Raw genomic sequence first — 19,336 nt, forward strand, 5'->3', positions numbered from 1 at the left:
GGTTACCTGAGCACATAACTCCTAACAGTATGCAAGTCAGATTTGTGTTTTTTAAATAATCAAACGGTAAAAAGTAATCTTTGACTTGTGCTGGAAAAAGTGTAAAAACATGTACTGACCCAAAAAGACAAACTGTTTTGGTCACTTGAGGTGAATATTATTATGTCTGAACCCATCAGAAACAACGAGTCAGCAGGCAGGCTTAGTCCCTAGAGTTAGACTCTCTTGCTCTCATTTGGCCAAACTTCCATAGCTGAGGAAAGGTCCAAGCTTTACTCCCGCTGCCTGAGAGCTTGTTCTTCTTTCAGACCTGCAAGCAGAACTCAGCTACACCCTGAAACTGGATTACGTCCGGCAACGGACTCGCGCCTACTTCACGGAAAAGGAAAAAAAGAAAGAGAAAACCTTCCAGTTCTCAGTATCACTACAAAAAGACTGTTTCCAGCATCCTTTCTATGTACAGGTTAGTCTGTAGTCCTTAGAAAGGGCAACTACTTTGGGTCCGCTTTGGACTATAGCAGTGAAAGGCAAACTACCAAGTTATCCATTCTCAGGACAAAGGCCCTTGAACACACTGAACACATTTATGTAAATGCATATGATTAGGATGAATTTTCGCCGGTAATACCGACCTACAAAAGCCAGTGATGAAGAATTTAGAGGTAGAGTAAACCACTGATGCTTGTACTTGCATAACACTATACTTTGAAGTGGGTCAAGACAATCACGTTTAATGTCGGATACATAGCTAACGCCACATGTGTTAATGTGATAAATATCAATTTACATCCTCTAATTTTCATCGAATCTCACCCACCATGTTTCCCTCCATCCCACCTCCACCCCCGGCTCCCTGTCTCCTCCAGTGCTCACCTGAGGACGCTCTGAGTCCTGTGGACGTCCAGGTGATCGTCTCCTTTGAGGGGGTTCCTATACAGACTGCAGACGGCCTGGTACCACAGCTGGCCAGCGGCCCCATTAAAGTCACAGACCACAAGGTGATACCAATTGGTTTTTCATTAATAGACATCATTACTCTTTGTTGTTTTTTAAGCTAAACCTACCAACATGGCACTCTGGACTAAGGTTGTATAATGTTTCAATGTTTTTTAAGAAGCTCTTGAAGACCCAACTCTTCAGAGAGCACCTCCCTTCCTAACTTGCACTTCTACATGTACTTAACTTGCACTTACAACAGTTACTTTCCTGCACTTTTTTATTCTATTTCTTATGTCAAATAGTATTTATTGTTACACTAGGTCTCTATTGCTCATAGCTTGATTGTTCTTTCTCTTGTATGTCGCTTTGGATAAAAGCGTCTGCTGAATGACTTAATGACTAAATGTAAATGTTTGTATCACCAAGAGGTAAGTGCTGTACCAATAGGGATTTTACTTGTTCAAGGCCTGTTTGTTGTCATAACTAATAGCATAATATGTCAGTTTGTTGTCTGAGCCCAACTGATTTATGTGCCGCAGTTAAATTTTGAGATCGACTGTGGAGAAGACAAAGTCTGTGAAGACAACGTGCGAGTTGACATTTCTGGGTAAGTCTGCAAAGATCAAAGAAGGCTCTCTAATAACTTTGGAAACCTTATGTGGATCATCAATCATTGTTGCATCTCATGAATTGGATGTGTACTCCAAACCAGATGGTGCTACTGAAAGTTACATGATACATTTGTGGAGTGTTCAGTTCAGTAGTATTTATATAGCACCAGTAGAACTTGAAATAGTGTGTAGGCGCTTCACAGACCCCAGAGCCTGAACCTCCCTGGAGCAAGCACTAAGGCGAGAATAAGAAGCAAGCAGATAAATTCATACATGCATCAGTACAACTAATATTTGCATACATGCTGTATATACGTTTACATACACTCAAGAATACATCATATTGATAGTGGAGAGTGCCAGCCTTGAAAGTATAGATTATAGAACAGCTTAGTGGGAACATGAAGAAAAAGTAAAGGAACAGGTAAAGATCTGGTTCTGTAGCAGACACTTTTGTAGCAGAGTGAAGTAGAGAGAACAGAGACACTATAGATGTTGCAGCTGTGTATGTCTGCAGCTGGTTTACTGACACACTGCAAACACCACAATCAGGACGACCAATGATACTCTTACATTATGGGATGTCAAGTGGAGGTATTTTTTTCCTGGATGTAACTAAATCTGTGGCTCAAAATGCAGCATGATCATGAAACCAAAGTGAATATCAAGACGACACTCTCACTGGGGGGTGAAAACACAATTCAAACCTGAATTGACAGTAATTCATATTGAGGATGTCATAGCCTTGCACCACACACATTTGACCAGCAGGTGAATCTGCTGAGCAGAACCATTTAATATTTTTGGTAAAGACTCCTCATAGAAGGGTTCTTGAGAGCACTGTTGCCTGGTTCCAACAGGTCCTCCACCATAGAGGTGGGCATTGCACAGGAGATGAATGTGACGGTGATGGTGGAGAATAGAGGAGAAAACTCCTACAACACCCGTGTGTCTCTGTCCTACCCTCACGGCCTCTCCTACAGGACCTTCACCAAGACCCAGGTGTGTGTGTGTGACTATATGTGTGTGTGTATGTATGTGTGTGTGTGAGTGTGTGACTGTATGTGTGTATGTCTCTGTCCTACTCTCACAGTCTCTCCTACAGGACCTTCACCAAGAATTGTCTGCTAGTCAAACACCTTGTCGTCCATTATCCTTAGATATGATTATACTGGCATTCAATGGAAAAGTATGTTCACTACTGAGCTGGTGTCTGTGTTTGCTGTGACAGGGCAGAGTGGAGTGCAGTTCTCTAGACCATCGGTTCCCAAACTGGGGTACGCGTACCCCCAGGGGTACGCGAAGTGGTTCAGGGGGTACGCGGGGTGAACATTCGATTTGCGTTTTCAAAGTGAAAAAGCCCATTACATTTTCAAACGGAGCTATACATAGACATGAAATCTTAAATAGTCCGAATAGCCAAGTCGCATTGCGAGAAATAGGCTACTCATGTATACCCATATTCAGCGAAATAATTACACTGCCAAAAATAGCCACAGGTAGGTTAGTGACCTACCCTGACAGTTTGAAGTGTTATAGGCTGAATATGCGCGCGGGGGTAGGGGGCGTGGAAGCGGCGGTTAGTGACCTACCCTGACAATTTCACAGTTTCAAGTGTTATATGCTGAATATGTGCGCGGGGCAGAGGTTCCGCTAGAAAAAAATGTGCTGGTCAAAGTGACCGTCAGAGTTTTTATTTTCCGGACATTTTAATGATAAGCCGGTCAAATATCGATTACTGCTTCTAAATTAGCCTATTGGAGAAAACTGAAGGCAGGCTATGTAGCTTAAAGAATGACATAATCAGGTCGTATAGAATTAAACATGTTTATTTGCCTAAGTTTACAATAAAAAAAGAAAACATGAATGTCTGATGCGTGTCAATAAGTGGGCTTTAATCGCAACCAGCTGTGGCGTTAAATTGAGCGCCACAACATGGTAATTCCTCTGACTATGTTAAATGAGAGCAGAGACTCTAAAATTATTCGACCCTCTTGTGAATCCGTTGCGTCGTCCTGCCTTTTCGAACAGAACATTTTATCATTACCATCAATTACCTCGCACATTAGCCAAGGGAACTTGTCACTCCATTCCGACCTAAACGCCCGACACTTCGGCCTTTTCTCTGGTGGAGCTGTCAGAACATCTATGGCTTCAGGTATTACAAGTTCATCCTCATCAGACGGTTCACCCTCATCAGTTGCGTTTGGCCTCTGAAAAAAGCTTTTAAGGCTAGTCTGCTTGGCCATGTTTGATCCTTTTCACTCAGTTCGCTCCTTGTTTATAATCGACGGTTTGCGCTTTATTTAAAATGAAGCATATGCGTGTTGTTTAATAACTTTCAAGCAGCAGAATAGCCTGTTCCTTTAAAACATAATAAAGGCAGTGCATGTTTGCTTTATAGGCCTAGATATTATAATTATTCTCAAACTGCGATTGTGTTTGGGGGACGGGATTTTTAAGCAATTCCAATCGGAGGGGGGGGGGGGGGGGGGGGGGGGGGGGGGGGGGGGCGTGGCGGCGGTTATAAACATGAAAAAAACGGGGGGGTACGTAGCTGGAGATTAAATGTCTGAAGGGGTACGGGACTGTAAAAAGTTTGGGAACCACTGCTCTAGACAGTCCAGATGAATCCACCCAGGGAAAGACTGACTGCAGCATCAACAGACCCATCCTTAGGGCTGGTGATAAGGTCAGATAAACTAAGTACATGCTCTAATACTAATTAATTCATGGAAAGCTCCCAAAATGTGCTAAAATACCCATGCCACAGAGCTTTTTCCTGTATCAGTGGTGATAACTGGTCAACACCAGTGGGGGGCGCTGTTTACATCTGAATTGTGTTTTCAACTGAGCCAAACGTTTTCATTACAATAGAAAAGACTAAAGACTGCCCTCCATGTTTTACTATATGAATCTATTTTGTATTGCTTTTTATGGTGAATTCTCAAACCATAAAGGAGCGCATACACAGATGCAGACCCGCAAACACAAACACACACACACACACACAGACACAGACACACACACACACACACACACACACACACACACACACACACACACACACACACACACACACACACACACACACACACACACACACACACACACACACAAACACACACACACACACACACAATCACACACAATCACACACACACACTGTCCTTTGATAAATACAAAATAAACTAAAGGAAAGTGTTAATGCAAAAGCCTAGTCCAGATATTCTTTTTACATTTTATTTGAATTATAATGATAATTATTTCATTATATTTTTCAGGTTGTCTTTGTTGTTCAGTATGGAATTGATGGCAACAGTCAATTTGATGACAGAGTCACCATACAGGCCCAAGTTTCAAGGTAAATGCTTAAGACTCCAGCTCTACACCCACAATAACGGGCACAATGTGACTACCGTCCAAAGGTTTGGGGTCACTTAGGAATTTCCTTGTTTTCGAAAGAAAAGCAAATGGAGGATTCTTTGAAAAAAGCAAAGTTTGATGGACACAATTATTATATTAATTGAAAATCATTGTTTCTAACCTTGTCAATGACTATATTACCTATTCAAACTCATTTCATGTATGTTTTCATGAAAAACAAGAACATTTCTAAGTGACCCCAAACTTTTGAACGGTAGTATAGGTTGACCATTGATTTTAGTACATCTGTTTTTCACTAACCAAGTATTGAGTCAAAGTATGATCTGTTTTCAGTGACAACGATAAACACGCTCCTGATAGCGAACTGTCCAAGACTCTGGACATTGGGGTCAAATACAGCATCTATGTCATACTGAAAAGGTCAGAGTTCTTTGAAACACTCTTAAACCTTATTTCTCTCAGGCTGCAGTTTTGTTTTTAAATCTGTTTCATTTCTTGTTCAATCAGATTTGATGGCACAACAAACTACATTAATTTTACCGCCGGTAATAACGACCTACAAAAGCCAGTGATGAAGAATTTAGAGGTAGAGTAAACCACTGATGCTTGTACTTGCATAACACTACACTTTGAAATTGTAAAGAGTTGTTAATCTTTGTTACTATGTAACCTGTTTAAGTCGGATAAGATGGACTATATACTTAGTGGTATAGTTACTTAAACATTGGATATATAAAGTATGGCATGATATATTCATCATCTTTATTTCTAATAATAATAATTCATTTTATTTGTAACGCACTCTTCATTCAGAAGAATCTCAGAGTGCCAACATATTAGAAACTAACTATAATAATACAATACAAAAAAAATTAGTTAACATAAGCATAATAGAAAACTTTTTAACATTTTAACATAAGATTTAACACAAGGCCAGAAATGCCTTCCTGAATACATTTTTTTATATTACATACCTTTACTCTGGTATTGACACGTGCGTGTCCTAACCCATTGTGAGCATGGAGGGGAGCCAGGTCTTGGATGCCAAACACTACTGTTGAGCCTTCAGGGGGTGTCATGGGTCTAATTCAGTGAAACACACTACTGTTGAGCCTTCAGGGGGTGTCATGGGTCTAATTCAGTGAAACACACTACTGTTGAGCCTTTAGGGGGTGTCTTGGGTCTAATTCAGTGAAACACACTACTGTTGAGCCTTTAGGGGGTGTCTTGGGTCTAATTCAGTGAAACACTGACGAAGGAAGGTGCCCACTTGATAACCCCAGTGACATGCTCACGGAGGTGTTTCTGTTGTTGTTGTTAAGTATGGCTATCGGCATGGGCATGATGGCTGCAGTGCACCCTGTTGGGTTATAGGCCATAGGCTAGGTTGGTGGGTATCAGTGCACCCTGTTGGGTTATAGGCCATAGGCTAGGTTGGTGGGTATCAGCATGGGCATGATGGCTGCAGTGCACCCTGTTTAACAAAAAACAACAACATGTACAGTCATATCCACAAAGATCGATCTCATCCACACTATTTAGTTAATCTCTCTGTTTCCCTTCCTCTGCCTCTCTTTCTCTCCACACGCCCCCATCTCTCTGTTTGTCTGTCTCTCTTTCTATCGCAGGTGACAAATGGCCTTAGAGGACTCAATCTGACGACCATCATACATGTTCCAGTAAAACTCAAAGGCAAAGACATCTGGACAAATGTGGACAGCCTAAATGTGTGTACTCATTAATATTCACACCATTATAATTGTTATGTAATATACATTACATTTACATTTACATTTAGTCATTTAGCAGACGCTTTTGTCCAAAGCGACGTACAAGGGAGAGAATATTCAAGCTACGAGCAATAGAACCTGGTGTAACAATAAATAACTACTACTTTACATAAGAAATATAACAAAATGAAATAAAAAAGAAAGAAAGAAGTGCAGAAATGTAACTGCTGTAATTGCAAGTTACGCACTAGTCGAAGTGCCAGTTAGGACAGGAAGTGCTCTCTGAAGAGTTGGGTCTTCAAGAGCTTCTTAAAGGTAGAGAGGGACGCCCTTGCTCTGGTAGTGCTGGGTAGTTCATTCCACCAACGTGGAACTACAAATGAGAATAGTCTGGACTGCCGTACTTGCACAGACGGCACTGCCAAACGACGCTCACTAGAAGAGCGCAGCATCCTGGGTGTAACATTTGCCCTTACAAGAGCATTTAGGTAGGTGGGAGCAGAACCATCAAGCACTCTGTAGGTAAGCATAAGTGACTTGAACTTAATGCGAGCAGCTACAGGCAGCCAGTGGAGGTCAATAAGAAGCGGGGTGACGTGTGCCCTCTTCGGTTGGTTGAACACCAGACGCGCCGCCGCGTTCTGGATCATTTGTAGTGGTTTCACCACGCAAGCCGGCAGGCCCGTTAGGAGGGCGTTGCAGTAATCAAGGCGGGAATTCACCAAGGTTTGCACCAGCAGCTGGGTGGCATACTGGGTTAGGTACGGCCTGATTTTGTGGATGTTGAATAGCGCAAAGCGGCAGGACCTAGAGACAGAGGCAATGTGGTCCGTGAAAGTCAGTTGGTCATCAATAATGACCCCGAGGTTTCTTGCTGTTTTGGATGGAACAAGAGACAAGGAGTCAATATTGATGCTGATGTTGTGGTGGATGGCCTGTTTGGCTGGAAAGACCATCAGTTCCGTTTTGGCCAGGTTCAGCTGAAGGTGGTGGTTTTTCATCCATGTGGATATATCAGCAAGACAGTCCGAGATCCGCGCCGAGACAGTGGTGTCCTCAGGAGGGAAAGACAGAAACAGTTGAGTATCATCGGCATAGCAATGATAGGAAAAACCATGCGAGCGGATGATAGGGCCCAGCGAAGTGGTGTAAATGGCAAAGAGAAGTGGTCCCATCACCGAGCCTTGGGGCACCCCTGTGGTAAGGTGGTGAGGTACAGACAGCTGACCTTGCCATGACACCTTGAACGAGCGCCCAGTGAGGTACGATTCAAACCAGGAGTGCGCCTTGCCAGAAATGCCCATACTTGACAGTATGGACAGAAGGATGCGGTGGTTGACTGTATCAAACGCAGCTGATAAATCAAGCAGGACGAGAGCTGAGGATTGAGCTGCTGCTCTAGCTGTTTTCAAGGCCTCTGTCACAGACAACAGGGCTGTTTCGGTGGAGTGACCACTTTTGAATCCAGACTGGTTTGGATCGAGGAGATTGTTCCTTGATAGGAACTCTGTGACCTGTTTGGAAGCTGCCCTCTCAATGGTTTTTGATAGGAGCGTGAGAAGTGAGACCGGTCGATAGTTTTCCACCTGAGTGGGATCGAGAGACGGCTTCTTCAGCAGCGGTGTTACCCGAGCCACTTTAAATGAAGAAGGGAATGTTCCAGAATTAAATGAAGCATTAATCACCTGTGTTAGTGCCGGTAAGATGGCAGGCGATATGGCTTGAAGGATATTGGATGGGATGGGGTCCAGCGGGCAAGTAGTTGGACGGCTACCTGTTAGGATTTTGGAGACCTCACTCTCGCTGAGAGGGGTGAAAGAAGGAAATGATGAGCCATTGACGGTTGCGCCCTTAGGGGGGGAGACAGTTGGTCGAACTGTTTCCCGATGGCTGCCACTTTCTCTGTGAAAAAGGAAGCAAAGTTATCAGCAGTGAGGTTAGTAGCTGGGGGAGGAGGAGGAGGGTAGAGCAGAGTTTTGAAGGTGGAGAATAGTCTCCGAGCGTCAGTTGCACCGTTGATCTTGTCGTTGAAAAAAGTCTTCTTAGCAGCAGTGATGCTGGATGAGAAGGAGGCCAGCAGTGTCTGGTAGCTTGCAAGATCGTCCAGTGCTGCAGATTTGTGCCACTTTCTCTCAGCCGCTCTGAGATTGGAGCGCTGCGTTCGGAGGGTATCACTCAGCCACGAATGAGACTGGGTAGAACGAGCAGGTCTGGTGGAAAGTGGACACAAAGTGTCCAAGCATGAGCTCAGAGTGGAGCAGAGTGATTCTGTGGCATCATCGACACCTAGTGAGGAGAAAGTGGATAAAGGTGGACATTACAGTATATAATTACTATATATATATATACATGTATATATATATATCCTGTAATTATAATATAATATAATGGGATAAAACATGCAGGCCACTGTGATAAGTAGCTGCAGATGATGTTCATGAACATTTCACATATATTGAAAAAAAAAGTCATTGTTTTTCCCTACAATATATTGATATTTCTGTCTACAATATATTGAAGTTTCTGTGTACTGAATTGAATTCCCGGGGAGAACAGGGATGTATATTTTCATCGCCCATTTGATCCAGGGATAATCTATTTATGTTTTGAATAGTAATTTTAATAGACTGTGTATTTTCATCCTCTGTTAGATCCAGGGATGCACTAGAGGGGGGGAGAAGAGCCCAATCATCACAGACCTGCAGCACACTTTCAAGGACAACAAGGAGCCGGATGTGGTGATTAGCAGAACTTTATAACATTTCACAGGACTTCTAGGTCTAGCATTTTACTTAAAGTTTTACATAGAAACGTCTCCAAGTACTTTCTTCAAGTGGTACTTGTAGTGTTTGTTGTGATAAGGTGATTAGTTATGATGCTTTCAAAAGTTCAAACATCCATTCTTTGGGAGACCACCTGAAGTGTGAAACCTCAAACCACCATCCTCACCTGAAGCGTACTCATTACATGTTCACCTGAACCGTACTCATTACATACTCACCTGAAGCGTACTCAGTACATGCTCACCTGAACCGTACTCATTACATGTTCACCTGAAGCGTACTCATTACATGCTCACCTGAAGCGTACCCTAGAACATGCTCACCTGAAGCAGAACGCTAGAACATGCTCAACTGAAGCAGAACCCTAGAACATGCTCACCTGAAGCAGAACCCTAGAACATGCTCATCAATAGGACACCCTTGAACATGCTCACCTGAAGCGTACCCTTGAACATGCTCACTACTTCACTGTCCACCTCTCTGCCCCTGTCTTTTCTTGTCTCTGTTTCTGATTTAGAACGTTTTACATTTATAACATAATGCTTATTTACAGTTTATACAGTTACATTTTGTTGACATTGGATGTGATTTTTGTTACCTAGTTTTCTTTTCATCTGTCATATTCATCAGAACTGCTCCATTGCTGTGTGTCTGGAGTTCAGGTGTACGTCATACATGACTAGAGACGCCCGCAGAGTTTACCAAATCTCAGGGAACGTGAGCTCAGGATGGATTGAACAGGTGCTGACTCTGTTACTTTAAAGGGTTAAAAATGATTTATCTTTGTTCAATAATGTGTGGAAAACAGACACGCCCACTACACGTCATTGCATTGGTTATTATGATTATTATTATTATTATTATTATATGCATTATGTATTATTATTATCTCCTTCCTCTCCTCATTATTATTTTTATCTCCTTCCTCTCCTTCTTTCTTGTTGTTTCTCTCAGACGGGGCTGCGTTCTGCTTTGTTCCATTTGGTCAGCTCTGCCACGCTGGAGTACGACAACAACAAATACATCTTCTACTCCTCAGACTCCTCACGCCTCGCACCTGTCGCCAGGGTAACAGCAGAGAACATAGTCAAAAAGTTGCAGTTGCAGAAATCAAACAGTTTAAGTTTAGAGTTTAAAATGGTGTTGCTGAACAATGTTTAAGAGATATGATTATGTATACACACAAAAGGAGAACAGTCTTAGTGAATTTGTTTTAGGTTGCCATTAGTACATTGCATTGTTGTGTGTGTTCCCTGTAGATTGAGACTCTTGTGGAGGTCTATGATAAGCCAAATCTAACTAAGGAGATCATTGGTGGAGTAGTGGGTGGTCTGATCCTGTTGGCTCTCATGACGGCTGGCCTCGCCAAGGTAACCAATGAACAATATGAAATTATGCAATTGTTCGATTTTACATCAATCTTCACTCTGTCTTTCTTTCATGCCATATACTCTATATGCCTGTTGTCATTTCTTTCCTTCATATTTGTCTTTCAATTTCAGTCGGGCTTCTTCAAGAGTCAGTACCAACATGAACTAGAGGAGGCAGGAGCTGAAGCACAAGGAGAAGAGGACCCACCAGAAGCTGTAGCAGAATAACAGCTGTGTGTGTGTGTGTGTTTGTTTCTGTGTGTGTGTGTGCGTGTGTGCGTGCGTGCGTGCTAGTTTTTGCAGGCAGTAGTGTGAAATAGCTTATTCTTGCAAAGCCAGATGTATATCTACATATAGCCCATAGTTTCCCCTACTTATGGATGTAGGTCTTTTGTGTTAATATGCTCCGGAAAATACAGGCAGCAATGAGAGCTTGCTTCATTATTACAAGCGTCATTAATAATATTAACGATTTTATTTAGATTTTATTCAGCATTGTTATTTCTGTGTGAGAAACTGAATGCATTCAACAGGTGTGTATAATGCATTATCTTATGTAAGCCTAATCACAAGTGCTGTCACACACACCATTTTGAGACACCATGTAGATTATCATTCTCATGATCAGTTAATACAGTAATCACATCCATCACCCTTCATATCAATGTTACAGTACAGTATTTACAGTAGAGTTACAATAAAAAATATTAAACAAACATAAACATTAAAGGATCCATCGTATGCCCGTTTTACCACAAGTTGATATGGTCTTAATGAAATGTCTGTAACATACTTGGTCAAAATACCACAAGAATCATTTAAAACAGCACCCTTTTTACCCTGTCAAAAACAGCCCTCCAAGGAGTGACCTGTTTTGAGTGCCTGTTCCTTTAAATGCTAATGAACCAGCTCCTCCCTCCCCCTCCTCCACGAGATGCGCTCTGTCATGGCAAAAAGTGACCGGGCGCCAAAAAGAGCCCGGGTGATGTAATATTGGCTTTCGAACGATTCTTGAGTGACAGTTAAATAATAATTAATTTAATTTGTAATGCACTCTTCATTCAGAAGAATCTCAGAGTGCCAAAATATTACAAACTAACTATAATAATACAATAAAATAAAAATTAGTTAACATAAGCATAATTGAAATTTTTTAACATTTTAACATTCGATTTAACACAAGGCCAGAAATGCCTTCCTGAATAAAAATGTTTTTAGTCCAGCTTTAAAGGAGTCCAGCGTCTGCGTTGCCCTTAGGTGGTCAGGGAGGCTGTTCCATAAGCGTGGTGCTGCCGAGCAAAAGGCCCGGTCGCCCATGGTGCGGAGCTTGGTTTTGGGGATGCGGAGGAGCGAGCTGTTTGAAGACCTGAGGGTGCAGGTGGAGGTTTGGGGAGTAATTAGTTCTTGCAGGTAAGGAGGTGCATGCCCATTTATGCATGTATGGGTGAGTATAAGGACTTTGTAGTCAATCCGGAAAGAGACAGGGAGCCAGTGTAGTGAGTGTAATATTGGTGTTGTGCTCATATTTCCGGACCTTCATCAGGATCCTGGCAGCGCTGTTTTGGATGTATTGCAGCTTCTGGATGTTCTTGCCAGTGATCCCATAGAAAATCGAATTACAATAGTCCAGTCTTGAGGAGATAAAGGCGTGGACAAGTTTCTCTGCATCTGATAGGGTTAAAGTGGGGCGGAGTTTGGAGATGTTTCTTAGATGATAAAAGGAGGTTTTGCACAGGTGTTTTATATGGTCATTAAAGGTCAGGTGAGGGTCAAACCTAACTCCGAGATTAGTGACTGTGGAGGAGAAGGGGATGACCTGGCTGTCGAAGGTGAGATGAGTTAAGGAGGATGACTGAACCTGGTGTGGAGTGCCAACAAGAAGGGCTTCAGTTTTGCTACTGTTTAGCTGGAGAAAGTTGTTGCTCATCCATGCCTTTATCTCCCCAAGACAGGCGGTGAGACATGACATGGCTGCAATGGGGCTTGGGGCAGTTTTGATATAAAGCTGTGTGTCGTCAGCATAACAGTGGAAAGACATCCCATGTCTGCTGATGACACGACCGAGGGGGAGCATGTAAATAATGAAGAGGATGGGGCCGAGGACCGCCCCTTGCGGAACACCACAGGAGACAGGGAGCTGTCTGGACTTGCATCTTCTCAGTGAGACATATTCAGTTCTGCCAGAAAGGTAGGACTGAAACCACTTGAGTGCAGAGTCTGATAGTCCAATGGTGGTGTGGAGGCGCTCTAGGAGGATAGTGTGGTCCACTGTGTCAAATGCAGCAGTCAGGTCCAGGAGGATGAGGAGTGAGGGTGATCCTGCATCGGCTGTCATCAGCAGGTCATTCGTCACCCTGAGCAAAGCTGTTTCAGTGCTGTGGGCTGAACGAAATCCTGATTTAAATTTTTCAAACAAGTTGTTGTGTTTGAGGTGGTCCTGAAGTTGAGAAGTTGACAAATGCTACATACAACTTTAGTTTTGTGGATTGTTCCGTCATTTTGGCTCTTAAACAGAGACTTTCCGCCCCACAATCCCTCAGCTCTCTCCATCTTCAACTACCGCAGTGGTTCTCAAACTTTTTCTGTCATTCCCCACTTTGAACAAGGGGGGCTATTCAAGCCCCACCTGTCCCTCATCGCTCCCATAAAATGGGAGGGCTACATTGCCCGAGGGGACACAGGTTCAAGTCTGGCCTGATGTAATTTCCCAATGCTCTCCCCACCTCTTCTCCGCCTCGCTTCCTGTCATAACTTCATGTCCTATCCAAATAAAGGCATTAAAAAAAAAAAAAAAAAAAAAAACTTTTTTAAAGTTGCGTTAATTGCGTTAAAATATTTTATCGCGTTAATCGCGGCCGCATTAATCGCATAGATTAACGCGTTAACACTGACAGCCCTAATTATTTCCATAGAAACCACGGATCAGTACACGGTCTTCAATCATTCAAGGATTCATGTTGGATATAAGTCCTTTACACGGATAGTTATATTCACGAATCATTCGATCATTGTCAGCCAATGAATATGAGTCTGTTACGAAGATAATTATATTCACGGGCATCATTCTTTCATCAACCACTTCATGTCTTCACTTCGTGTGTGTGTGCAATAAATCAGTCATCATTGAACATTGGCATCCGTTCTTGTTCTAACCGGACAGACCTGTGGCGATTGTCACCTATTTCACAACCAGTAATACAGTCCTTTTGGGTTTCATTCAATTCAAATATCACCCTATTTTATAGAAAGGTTAACAACTTTGGTGATGAAAGGACTGAGAGTGGGGATGTGTGACTTGAGCAGAGCAGTGGGAATGGGGTCCAGGGTACAGGTACAGGATTTCATTTTTCTGAGGATTTCCTCAACATGGCTCTCCCGAACCTCAGCGAGATGTAGAGGAGACAGCACACTTGCAGATAAGGTGTTGGTGGCAGATGGAGAGCTGGACATCAGAGAGCGAATGTTGTTGACCTTGGATCTGAAAAAGTCAATGAAGCTGTTGCATTGCTCCTCTGTAGCCTCAGTTGAAGAGGATGGTTGTGGCTTCAGGAGATGGTTTATGGTGGTAAAAAGCTGTTTAGAGTTGCCAGGGTTTTTATTAATTAAGCTGGAATAGAACTGTGAGCGAGCATCTTTAAGGGAGTTGGAGTAGGCCCTTTGATGCTCACGGAAGGCCAGTTTATGGACAGTCAGCCCAGAGTGTCTGTAGCGTCGTTCCAGGACATGCCCAGCTGTTTTTATTTTCCGCAGCTCATGTGTGAACCAAGGAGCAGAGCGTGAGAAATTGACATCACGTGTCTTGACAGGGGCATGGAGATCAAAAACACTGCTCAGGGATGTATTATAGAGCTCCACTAATTCATCCACTGATGCAGAGGCTGGGCATGATGAGCTGGAGATCCATGGTCATGGTGGCTGAGTCAATGCTTTTCCAGTTCCGGAAAGACATTTGACGCTTAGGTCTAATAGTAGGCAGCACAAAAGTCAAGGCCATTGAGACCTTGCTATACCAACGCTAACATTACGTCACCCGAGCTCTTTTTAGATTTATCCCAGAGCATCTCGCATTATACTTCGCTAACTGAGACCAGCTTGCCAGTATTTTTCCTGAAATAAACCAAGCACACAACCCTGTGCTTGATATTTGACTGTGTTAGGAAAGTTGTTGACTCACTAGTTTGTTATAGTGTCAAAGTAAGCACTTTGGTCAGCGTGAGCTGTCTTTAAATGTGCTATATAAATTGACTTGACATTTCAACAGATTTCACCGCTAGCATCTCGTTAGCGATTAGTATTTCCTCTGTTGGCTGCTTTAAGTAGGTCCTTAGTGTGTTGTGATTAATAGATATATCCGACGGCACCCACAATTACATTTTCACAAAACAGGGAAAACACAAAACCACCTTTAACTATAGAGCACAACGAGAGGGATTGCTAATCGCTAACAAGATGGTAGCGGCTAAACCTGTTGCGAAAATGTGCTTACTTATACAGGGTACCGGCAGGTGTAGCTAAAACGGAATACTTAATAGTTTAGGCACAATTTTAAGGTGTAGCTAAAACAGAATACTTCATAGTTTAGGCACAATTTTAAGCGACTAAAAAGTAGCTGATGGGTTTCGAACGACTCTTGAGACTGAGGCTGACTGATAGCCAAAAAGTGCGTTGGTATAGCAACTGTCACTCAAGAGTCGTTCAAAAGCCAATATTACGTCACCCGGGCTCTTTTTTGCACCCGGTCACTTTTTGCCATGACAGCTTCCCTAGATTTTACACCTCCCTCCACCCCAACACGAAGCCCTTTCACAAGGGAATGTTTTTTGGATTGGGAATGAATTTTATTTCTCATAAAGACAATATATACTTCGACACAAATTCCACTCCATAGACATCCAAACGAACTATCTACTGTAGAAGTAAGCATAGATCAAATAGGCCAGCTTAACTGTTCACACAAAAATGCGTTGGCCATATCTTTAGCGATTGCTGTACAGCGGCTCCTACACACTACACAAAGCCTATAATTTCACTGTCAGGTTATTTTGTGTCAACAATTAATCTCGAAAACCTTCAACTACCAAACTAGTTCACAGAAATCTTGTTGTTTGCGGTAGGCACTATATACCCATCCAGATGAACTGCTAAGCTAGCCTATTTGATCTACGCTTACTCGACGTCCCAGCCTCAGAAGACACAAGAGCAAAATAGATTTAATTCATATAATGGTAATGTTCCGGAAAGAATTGGCAAAAGTCTGTTGGTGTGCGCAAGCCATTTTGAATTAGACTGTTTTACCAATCTGGGCCAATATAACTCTGGACTGGCAACAAGATTGACCTTGCAAGCGAGATCAGTACCATCTATTTGTCGCAGTACAGACGAGGGAATTGTAAGTATCTTTAAAAATAATTATTTTGACCGTTTAGTGTGGGCGGTTAGTGACGTTACCAATGTTGGAGAGGGGTTGGGGGGGATGTTATGTGATCCCTTAGGCTAGTCATGTATGCCTTGTAAATATGAATTCAATCCATTTCGCTCTTGTGTCTTCTGAGGCTGGGACATTATGTACAGATCTGTGCAGCCGACCACAGCGCATCTTGAGGGCTTCATTTGCTTCATGCAGCTAGCTAGCTATTCCAAGTGTATCTGAGGTTTGCAAAAACGAAGTGAAGTGCTTTGGCAAATATCGTATCTATAGTGTAGGGGGGGCGGGCCAAGGCCATGTAAGAGAGACTCCCATATCATAGTGATGAGGGAATGATAAGGAAGCTCATTCGCTCATAAGTCCTCATCTTGGAACTAGCATTATTCAAATAGGAATTATCAACCAGTTGAAAGACTTGCCGCACATCAATGGCCTAGGCTTGAGATAATGGTGTCAGGATCACTGTATGAAATGTTCTCCATCAGAACTCTTCACAGGGTATCATCCTATCTATTCAGAAAAGAAACATTTATAATACAGGGCATTACCAGTTCCAAACTATTGATATGACCAAAGTACTGAGTGCCTCATCAAAACTGAAAGAGATACATTCAGAGTATAAGGACATAACTATAAGGGATGATATACCAGCTTTTGAGGGTGCTAAAGCTGCACTCTGACCGCAACGCCAAAGAGCCAAGCCAAGGAGAGCAATAGCAACAGCGTCATACATACAACCAGATAGCTACAAAACCAGCATTTTAACAGTTACTTTAAATCGCAACCTATGATTAAGAAACCATAACGATCGGCATTAACAGGTCTTTTTTTATGTGAATGGCTTTTTGACTAGATAAACTTCATGAAATTGTTAACCTATCACCTTGTCATGAACGATTACTGCAACGCAGACATATCGCCACTGTTTTAGGAAAGATTGCGTTTTTATAGCATTTCATTGCTCACCATAGGTACTCGCACGGAAGGGTATTCAGCTGGTTGCAATTCAGCAACATCACTGGTAGATGACACTAAAACCTACACACTGTACCTTTTTAAATGGGGCCTTAACAAAATAAAATGTTGTGTCTGATGTTTCATAACTGCTTTCTACCTTAGTTCAGCCATAGGCTAATCCAGGGGTGGGCAATTTATTTCCCCAAGGGGCCACATGAGATAGTGGGACTGTTGTAGAGGGCCGGAACAATAGGCTGAACTCAATTCTGCTCAATATAAGTTATATCTCTTTATAAAAAAAACATTAAATTGTATGGTTTTGATTAACTGCTACTGGTAAGAGTAGATGTTGCATTTAGGTTATCAAAAAAATTTGGTGCAGGCATAGTAAAAACGCCAACATTATTTAATCAACATTTAATCAACATTCACCAAAACGATTTTGAAAATGAGCATGTTTTTGCAGTATTAAAGGTGTCCCCAGACGATCAATACACATGGCACACACACACACACGAGAGCAAGCTTGCAATGCAATAGTATGAGTATACAAATTAATAGTAATATCAATTTTTATCAGCGCAAATGGTCGCAGGCACGCCCACACACACAAATGTAGGCCTATGGAAATAAAAAAATATCTCGCTTATTATACGGTTACTTGCCAAAACAATAGAAGACATTTCTCCAAAATACCTCTTTTTAATGATTTGGTTGCCGTTTAGTTCTTCACGCAAATGCGAAACAACCCACCTTCAAGTTTCAATGACTTTCAGTTACGTTAAATGACCGGACTACTTGCGTTGCGGAATGATATGAAAGATGTGAATTAGATGCACAAAACCTGTTGCCAATGACAGCAGTCATACATTTTTCGCAGCAGTGAATATAAAGAAATTACATACCGGTGAACGTTCGGATGGCCCGTTCAAATCAACGGAACTTTTTGGAACATTCTGAAGAGCCATATAATAAGTACAGGTATTTACGTTTGATTCCTAATTTAAAATTGACCTCCGCGGGCCGCACAGGGACAGCCAATGGGCCGCAAATGGCCCTTGGGCCGCACTTTGCCCAGGTCTGGGCTAATCCCTTGTTCACCTCTGACTCCCTTTTTCCTTCCTCGAGTGTTAGGCTATCAATCTGTCCTATGCCTGTCTGACCCTGAATTGTATTGTAGGGATTATGATTTACCAATGTATCTCTTGTATGCTTATTTTTTATAGGACACAAAGAGCATCACCCTACCAAAGAACAGTGACTGTGTGCCTCAAATGTGGCAGAAGCAACTCGAGCCATAAACACTGCCTTCCACTCGAGCCATAGCCACTGCCTTCCACTACGGGCCATAGCCACTGCCTTCCACTACGGGCCATAGCCACTGCCTTCCACTACGGGCCATAGCCACTGCCTTCCACTACGGTGACACGGTCACTGCTGATTTGGCTGCACGATATGTATGTGCATTATCCGATGGAGAGTGGGTCTACTCCACCACCCTAACAGAGGCAATGGATGCTAGAGTAGATGCTGAGACATATTCGTTCAAAGACATAGTGCTCAAGGAGCACAAAGCTTATTTTAATAGATCAACAGTGACGTAAGTTATCAGAATTGTGAAAGTGTTTATAATCACAAACTCAAGATACTAATAATGTTTTTTACTAGCCCACCAATAATTAATAATGCACTATAATTCAAATTATTCTCAAAATGTGTCACTGGTCAATCATATTATAACTTGGAAGGATGCATTATTATGCATTGTGTCATGTGTACAGTCTCAGGCTCAGCTCTTTGAAGAGAAAACTGGTACCGACTCAGAAAGGGGGTGCCATCCCTCTCTTATCAGTCTGGAGAGCCTAGTAAGACTGGGGTAATGCTAGCTGGAGAGCCTAGTAAGACTGGGGTAAGGCTAGCTGGAAAGCCTAGTAAGACTGGGGTAATGCTAGCTGGAATGATGTCAAGCTTACCTACGCCTATCTAAGGCCACATGGATTAGAAGAACAGGTCAGTTTTTTTGCATACATTTATGTTATAACATATTCTGAATTAAAATGACAAAGCATGTTCTGACAACTTCCAGAAATAAAGTGTCATTAGGCTTTGTCACCTTGGCATTACGCTGATGATG

General features: G+C 42.4%; 1 protein-coding gene and 1 long non-coding RNA gene across 2 annotated transcripts; both read left to right on the top strand.

The window, feature by feature from the left end:
- Positions 1 to 818: 818 nt before the first annotated feature.
- On the top strand, positions 819 to 3,767 carry LOC105890675 (integrin alpha-D-like). Its single transcript, XM_031570800.1, has 5 exons — positions 819 to 998; positions 1,479 to 1,546; positions 2,411 to 2,552; positions 2,782 to 2,827; positions 3,709 to 3,767. The coding sequence occupies exons 1-5, from the start codon at positions 819 to 821 to the stop codon at positions 3,765 to 3,767; spliced, it is 495 nt and encodes a 164-aa protein (XP_031426660.1).
- Positions 3,768 to 5,491: 1,724 nt separating this feature from the next.
- Positions 5,492 to 9,397, top strand: LOC116220500. The gene is made up of 3 exons (XR_004163699.2): positions 5,492 to 5,523; positions 6,566 to 6,664; positions 9,319 to 9,397. It is a non-coding gene; the product is annotated as an uncharacterized LOC116220500 (long non-coding RNA).
- Positions 9,398 to 19,336: the final 9,939 nt, after the last annotated feature.

This window comes from Clupea harengus, chromosome 1, assembly GCF_900700415.2.
Source record: "Clupea harengus chromosome 1, Ch_v2.0.2, whole genome shotgun sequence".
Lineage (NCBI taxonomy): Eukaryota > Metazoa > Chordata > Actinopteri > Clupeiformes > Clupeidae > Clupea > Clupea harengus.

Bases quoted from the DNA above. Each gene is read 5' to 3' on its own strand.
- LOC105890675 (XM_031570800.1), top strand. From the start codon at position 819: ATGTTTCCCTCCATCCCACCTCCACCCCCGGCTCCCTGTCTCCTCCAG. The intron at 999-1,478 runs GTGATACCAATT...TATGTGCCGCAG, and splicing joins TTAAAGTCACAGACCACAAG to TTAAATTTTGAGATCGACTG. The intron at 2,828-3,708 runs GTACGCGTACCC...CTATGGCTTCAG, and splicing joins CCATCGGTTCCCAAACTGGG to GTATTACAAGTTCATCCTCA.